We start from the raw sequence: 7,898 nt of genomic DNA, 5'->3' as shown, positions 1-7,898 counted from the left end.
TGCGTGGGATAGTTCTTTTCTGCTGGACAGAGGCTTCTGCTGACAAAAGCAACTGGGCGCAAACCTTCTCCCTGATCCTGATAGAGGACACCTCCCAATCCTTCTCTGCTTGCATCAACATGCAGTACATATGGCAGTTTTGGGTTGGCGATTGCCAGCACAGGTGCCTCTGTAAGACTTCTCTTCAAAGCCTCAAAAGCCTTCTCACAGTCCTTGTCCCACCTAGCCCCAAAAGTCTCAGAAGGATGGTACCAATCTTTTGTGGCTGTGACTACTTGTGCTTTCCTATGCTCTTTGATGTCTTTTTTTTTATCTGCCCCTTTCCCTCTCTTTCCAGCCACAATACAACCCTGAAGCAACTGGTTGAGCGGATAACAGACTCGGGAGAAATCTTTTACAAAACGTCTGTAATACCCACAGAAACCAAGGAAGGAACGAAGAGCAGTGATATTTTCTGGGCGTGGCCATGATTTCACAGCCTCAATCTTTGCCGGGTCTGTAGCAATGCCATTTCTAGACACAATGTGGCCAAGGTAGGTAACAGAAGAGCAGCAGAACTGACATTTATCCAATGATATCTTTAATTCTTCTTCCTTCAATCTGTCAAGGACTTTAAGAAGGCGCTGCTCATGTTCCTCTAACGTTCTCCCAAAAACGATCACGTCATCCAGATAAACCAGCACTTCCAGTAGGTTCATATCACCCACAGTCCTTTCCATAATTCGTTGAAATGTGGCCGGGGCCCCACAAATCCCCTGTGGCATTCGCTCAAACTGATAAAACCCTGCTGGGCAAATGAAGGCTGTCTTTTCTTTATCAGCAGCAGCTAAAGGGATCTGATAATAGCCACTTCTGAGGTCAAGCACACTAAACCACTGGCTACCACCTAGGCAGGACAAAGCATCTTCCACACGAGGGACTGTATACTGGTCCGTAATCGTTCTCCTGTTTAACGTCCTATAGTCCACACACATACGAATGGTGCCATTTTTCTTGCGAACCACAACTATTGGAGAAGCATAGGGGCTTCTAGAGTCTGAAATGATTCCTGCCTCTTTGAGATCATTTAGATGCTTCCTCACATCCTCCAAATCACCTGGTGGTAACCGTCTAGAACGTTCTCTGAAAGGTCTATCATCTGTCACACGAATGCTGTGTTGTGTACTCTTTGCACAACCCACATCAAACTCACTGCAGGAGAAAACCTCTTTTCTCTCCATCATCTTTTGACACAGTCGCTCCTTCCACTCAGGAGGCACAAGGGAGTCACAAAAGTTGAAAGAGGATGGGGACAATTGAGGTGTTGGCAGCTTAGAGCCCTCCTTTTCAAGGACTGTATTTATTACATCTACAGGAAATAGATGAGCAATAGGAATTCCCCGTTTTAATGTCACAGTATGACTGGACACATTTCTCATGGTAACTGTGATGCGACGACATTGGACAGCAGTGGACTTTTCAACAACAGGCATGACTAGAAGCTCTTCAGGAAAACAATCCTCCTCTGGATGGTCTATAAGAACAGCTTGGCTAGAGAGACCTCCAGGAAACTTTGGAATACCAACGACTGTGGCAACACAGCCAGGTGGCAGAGTGAAAGGCTTGTCTCGTGTGAACCAGATTGTTCCTCTTTTTGTCTCAGATGTGTCGTCAGGAGTTTCCCGAAACTTCTCATAAGCTTCTTTTATTACTGGATGAACAGACAGGGTGTTAAGAAAATTGTCTCCTCCATGTGTTTTGCATGCATGGAACAGTCTTCGAACTATAGAGGTGTTTGTGCCAACCACAATGGAAACATCCCCTGTCATGACCGGATCTGGACACACAAGCACAAGTGTTTCTATGGTCTCAGCTACTCCAACTACATCTCCAGTAAACTCAAGCTTCAAGCACATGTAACCATTATATGGATACTCCTTTGCACTGAGGCCCCAAATCTCCAGGCACTCAATAGGGGTCAAAGGCAGGTGCTTCAGATACTTGTCATAAAAGGAGCGATACAGTAAGGTAACTTGGGACCCGCTATCAAGTAAAGCTTTGGCGTAAATGCCCTCAATTTGTACTGAGACAATAGAGCTAACCCTCTGGCAGGTTAGCCTGCTTTTCTGGTAGCGTGTGACACTTTGTGGAACGTATCTTCTCCGGAGCGTCAGGCCGTTCCTCTACTGAGCCCCTGGAAAGTTTCCCATCGGCTGTTTTAATTTCAAGAGACGCTTGTTCACTTTTCTGAGATTTTCTGGGTTTGGACACTCCCGCTGGAAATGACCATCTTCACCACATCTGTAGCAGAAGACATCAGCACGATACTGAGGTTTGGGAGCTCTCTCCTTCACACGTGCATATGAGTTTCCAGTAGCTTTTTGGCTAGGGTTCTGGTCTACCTGCTGTGCCACATTTGCCGATGCAGTCACAGAGGCAGAAAGGAGGCGTGCAACATCAGTCTTGAGACCTTGAAATTCTTTCCTTAGACTCTCTATTGCAGTATCTTGCAGGACTGGCGCAGGCTCTGGCAAAACAGGTACAACTGAGGCTGAAGCACACTCTGTGCGCTTACTAATAGCTAAAGATGTAACTTTCTGTACATTCGGTCTTTCAAGGATCATCTCCTCTTCTTCTCTTACATCCCGAAGCAATTCAGTAAAGCTGGGAGGAGGCTTGAGTTTGTAAGTCAGTCTTATGCGAAGGGCTACAAGGTCATGAGGCAGAGAGCCTCTAGCAACTTGATCAATGCGTGCTCGGTTCATGTCAATCACTTCAATTCCGCCTTTACGATGGACTTCATGCAATAGCTTGTCTAATCTGAGTAAGTAGGCTGATAATTTCTCACCATCTTGCTGGAATGTATTACGAAACCTCACCATGAGATCAGCTGCACTGTCTGTGGTTCCAAAAGCTGTTTCAAGAGCTTTAAGGTAGTCATTGGCAGTGGCCTGAGGATTAGTGACTCTCAAACCTCTGACAATATCGGCTGCTGGCCCTTTAAGACTCTCAGCTACTCTCTGTCTCTTAACAACATCAGAACACTGCCACTCATCTAACATGTGGGTGGTCTGTTCCGCCCAAGCATCATACTCCTCTTCTCCATGCGGAGTGGGTTTCATACCTGAGAACATGCGTAGCTTGCGATAGCCCGGTCCATCCACAGGCGTGGCTTGACATTTTTCAACTAGTGAGGAGATTGCATTCACCAGCTTTGTGTTCAGGTCTGGAGCGGTGGGTGGAGCAGAAGCAGAGGTTAGTAAGCATGAGACATCAGCTAGTGTCTTCCCTTCATTTGCTAAAAATGACAGCAACCTGGACTGGAAGTCTCTTTCACTAGTTACATGAACACTCTGGGTCTCTGTAACATTCACTATCCAAGGTCCAAACTCATCTCCAGCTAGTAACTGTTCAGGTATGTCAGTCTTAGTCATATCGTTCATAGTTTCGACTAAAACTAACTGGCTTTTACTGACGTGTTCTATACACCGTCCTCTTATTTTACAGGGACCGAAAACTTTGGCCTCATCCAGTACCTTATACACAGTCTCATCAGTAACACCAAGAGAAACCTTACTAAGCACAAATGCTTTCCTTGCATCAATACCTTTGTCTTCACACCATTTGATAATCTGTTCTGACTCCATGTTATATTAGCTTTACATACACATAATCAAAAAAAAAAACTCTAAAAAAAAAAATCTCTTTAACACAAGTGGCTATAGGGCTTTTAAGCTACCTCATTTAACACAGACTTTCCTTTTTCTCTTAGAACATGCTCACAAAAACAAAACAACAGTAAACAACATCCCGGACAACGAGCCCCCACGTGTAACCCTCCTCCTCAATTTCACTTTTTAAGGATTTATCATGTGCATGGGGAAATGAATTGATGAGGGATTACTAGAATATAAAATCAGAATGTATACACAGAAAATAAAACCTTTGGGTATTTGACTCTGGCTAGAGTGTAGAGAGGCCTGGTTAGCTTAAATATAGCTATACTGCATTTGCTTTTGTTTTTTTTCCCTGTGAGCATAAAACTCCCATGCACATGCACTTAAACACTATAACCCTTATTTACCAAATAAATAAATAAATAAAAATAAAAGAATCACACCAATCGAACACAATTAAATATCAGACCACAAAGATTGAATGTTCAACTCAAAATGTATTTATATAAATTTTCAGAAACATGTGAATTTCCCTTTCAACAGGTCCTTATTATCAAATAAAATAACTGAACATTACCCCGGGGTTTTTTTCTACTTATAAGGCTCAGTTTTGTGGTACCACAACGATGGCGCGCTTGTTGGAGCTCGGGTGAAATATTTCCAAAGGATATAGTCTTTACTCACAGTTCCTTGGTAACACAGGAAGATTACCAAACCGTTCTGTCCCGTGGTAAGATACGCAATGAAGCTGTCCTGAACCTCCGTCTCGTCCGTGTGCAAACACAAGACACCTCCGGAATCAGCGCGAATCATGAGCACATCTCTTACAGCAGCATGTATGGCCGCATCCGACGCACATGGCTTTGCAGTAACAGTTCGCACATGGCTATGGCGTTAGCTCTTCAGTAGAGTCTCTGTGCCGATTTTACCAGCTCCAAAACAAAGCTCACTCTCCCGTTTTAACAGGGTAACACAATGACAATAAATAAATAAATAAATCCCCTGGCTCTTAACTTTGATTAACAGTAATCAATCGTGCAGAACTTGCCATTAGCTCATAGCTCTTTCCGTCTCTCCCGGATTCCTTAGTCCCGCCCCCTCCAAAATCCGGTAGGTTGCCAAACTGCTCTCTGGATGGCACTGATTGGATAATAAACAAACTGACACCTAGCCACCCAATGCAAAATAAAATGACAGAGGGTTCAAAGGTTAATCACAACAGAGGATATTTCAACCCCTTACAATTGTATAACTCAATAACAAATATGAATTAATATCAAATACTTGTAACAAACAAACAAATAAAAAAAATATTACACACCAAGAACAATTGAACTGGCCCAGTTCTGTTAACAGAACACAATAAACAATATGTAAATTTTGCAGGGTGCTACACATGCTCTCTGAAAAAGATATGCATTCGTCCTGAATAATATGCAATGCATATGACATTCTTTCAAGATGAAGTACAGTATTATTGAAATAGACAACCACCTATATTATATTTGTATTCTATGTTCATTCTATTTCTTTATTTGTGCTATTTACACAAAGTTTACAAAGTAACGCGTTAGAGTACTCTAATTACTTTTCTCCTGAAATGTGTAACTTAACGCGTTAGTTTCGTGCGTAAGTAATCAGTAACTTCGTTATTTTTTTTAAAAAGTAATCCGTTATTTTAAGGAAAGGAAAATCCCGACTGCAGCCTGCTTTTTGTCAGACAGTAGGCCTAGGTCTATTGTGCCACCTGCGGATGTATCAGCGGAGCCGAAGCTCTGTGATCGTAAAGTCAATGGCTGTGATGCGTGTGTGCACTGCACCTGACCCTGTGTGTGTGTGTGTGTGGGTTTTTTTTTTTTTTCGAACTCCCGGCAAGATGGCAGAGAGGACAGCGTTTGGTTTATGGAAGTACGCACACTATTTTCAATTTGTCAACGAAAAAGAAAAGAACATAACGGTAAAATGCACACTCTGCTTTGGTGAAAAGCTTCTGTCGACCGCCAAAAATTCTACCTCAAATTTAACGCTACGTTTTAATCACTACTTTGAAGAGTAAATGTAAGAGGACTGTGTTAAAGCGAATTTAGGCTTGTGACTGTGAGTGACACTTTAATAATAATTAGTTCGGCTATTAAGCGATTTGTCATTTGCCTGTGTGGCAGTGAAGGATTTAATTCGGTTTGTTATCATTTTTGTTTGACAGGCAGCTGTTAATTTCTGTTAGATATTTGGCTGGCTGGTTGTTCATCATTTCTAAATGGATTTAAATCTGCAAGCCTGTTTAAGGTTGTGTTTACAAGTAAGCATACTTGTACTTTGATAACTGCATTATTTAAAGTTAAAGAAAAATCAGGAGTTATCTTGTGGTGCTCATAATATACAGTAGCCTAGGCTACCCGGGTTGGGTAACGTTAGGTGCGAATTTTGATTAATAATATGTTCTGTGATAATAAATAAATAAAACGCCATGTGGAATAGCCGATTGCTGACTGTCTTTCCTTTTATTGTTATCCTGCAGTGTTAATTTAGTCGGATGACTGACGTTATTCATTGTCGGGAGTCACGACTTCTAGGTGCATTTAAAGGGGCCGGGGGCTGTGTTTGTCATGTGTGAGCCGCTGCAAACGGCTTTTAATTTTTGGTAACGCATGAGTACTCTAACGCGTTACTTTTATGAATAGGTAACGCTGTATCATAACTGATTACTTTTAGTTGATGGTAACGTTGTAACCTAACTAACTACTTTCCAAAGTAACTATACCCAACACTGGTCATCACTGTAAAATAAAATACACAATAAAACCAAAATGTATTCAGACACCTTCAAACGTTTCTTACAATATCACAGTTTATTTGCTGTAGTTTAGAAATTGGTAATAAAATATGACAATAACTCAGGGTTAAACTGTGTCAGAACAACAAATTCATCTTGATAATGTCGGATGCAATGCTTAATTTGGTTCAGTCTGTGGTGTGAAAAGGTTGCATTAGCAATTAAAGAAAGAAACACTTAAGCAAAACATGCTCAGGTCCCTAATAATTTTTTTTCTTTTTTTTTTTTTTAGTCACTAGTAAAACAATATAATCTATTCTATCTGATTTTTGGATTGACTTTGGATAAATTCTTGTTAAAACTACAAAGTAATTCAATCAAGAGCAGTGAGTGATTTACTTTCATTTTCATACATTAAAGACACTGACAGCAGAGCTAGTAAATTAGGCACGGCACTTTAAGAGACAAATGCATCCATTATAAAGATACGCATCCGATTTCTTTCCAACTCTTTACTTTCACTGAAGACATAACTACAGACTTTTTCGAACACACTTTCCAAAACGGGTATTTCGACATATTTAGTATGTATTTGTTGTCGGTACAAAAGCAAGAAGACTTTGAGACGCGTCTCTGCTTGCTCCCTGAACACCAGAACACTGCGCTGCTGAATTGAGCTCTTTCACTTTTCGCTCTTTTTCTTATGTTTATTTAAAATGCGATTTGTTTTTGTTCGTTCAGGTGCAGGAGAACGCAAACGTCCTGAAGGAGAGCTCAGTTCAGTGTTGTGCGAGTAACCAGCTGCTCAGTTCAACTTTCCCGCATCGCGGGGCTGAAGCCAACTTGATGTGTTGAATGCTCGGAGCATGTTATAAAACGTATTCTTAAAATACACATTTCTGTTTTAATAAATGCTCATATTAAAACATTAGCATTACACATAAGTAGGTACAAAAATAATCAGTGATACATTTATGACCCCATAAAAATTTGGGTCGCAATGGCATTTCAAAAGGTCGCTGTGTAGTTCCCTGTATAAACAACTAAACTGTTAAGAAAACGTCCTCGAAACTGTGCGAATTTCTGCAAACTCATCGTTGTTCTCTTTTCTGTGTAACTGCTGCTTTGTTTAGCTGTTGCGCTTGCATTTGCCGCGGCTTTTTAAAATGGCTCGGCTGCTTCTGCATAGATCAACCTACCCTCAAAGATTCGCTCTGATTGGACCTCTTCTCCATTTGTCCCTCCTATATATTTTCGTCTCATTTTTATTCATTGACTAAAGTGTCAGTTATATTTCGTCACGTTTTTCGTCATCATATCTGACTTTTTATTTAGTTTTTATTTAGTTTTCGTCCGTGAAAAAGGTTAGTTGACAAATATTTTTCGTCATAGTCTTCGTCAACGAAATTAACACTGGGTGCAGCCACGCTGATTAGCTCATCAGCCCAATGATTGCCGGAGCAATGCTG

The 7,898-nt window shown here is 41.2% G+C and overlaps 1 protein-coding gene across 1 annotated transcript; it reads right to left on the bottom strand.

Annotated features, from left to right (window-relative positions):
* Positions 1-2,162: 2,162 nt before the first annotated feature.
* Positions 2,163-3,413, bottom strand: LOC127941624 (paraneoplastic antigen Ma1 homolog). The gene has a single exon (XM_052536922.1). It carries the CDS (start codon positions 3,411-3,413, stop codon positions 2,163-2,165), a length of 1,251 nt encoding a protein of 416 aa, XP_052392882.1.
* Between the last annotated feature and the right edge of the window lie 4,485 nt (positions 3,414-7,898).

Source organism: Carassius gibelio, chromosome A21, assembly GCF_023724105.1.
Source record: "Carassius gibelio isolate Cgi1373 ecotype wild population from Czech Republic chromosome A21, carGib1.2-hapl.c, whole genome shotgun sequence".
Taxonomy (NCBI): domain Eukaryota; kingdom Metazoa; phylum Chordata; class Actinopteri; order Cypriniformes; family Cyprinidae; genus Carassius; species Carassius gibelio.
This window is presented reverse-complemented; position numbering and strand designations above follow the sequence as displayed.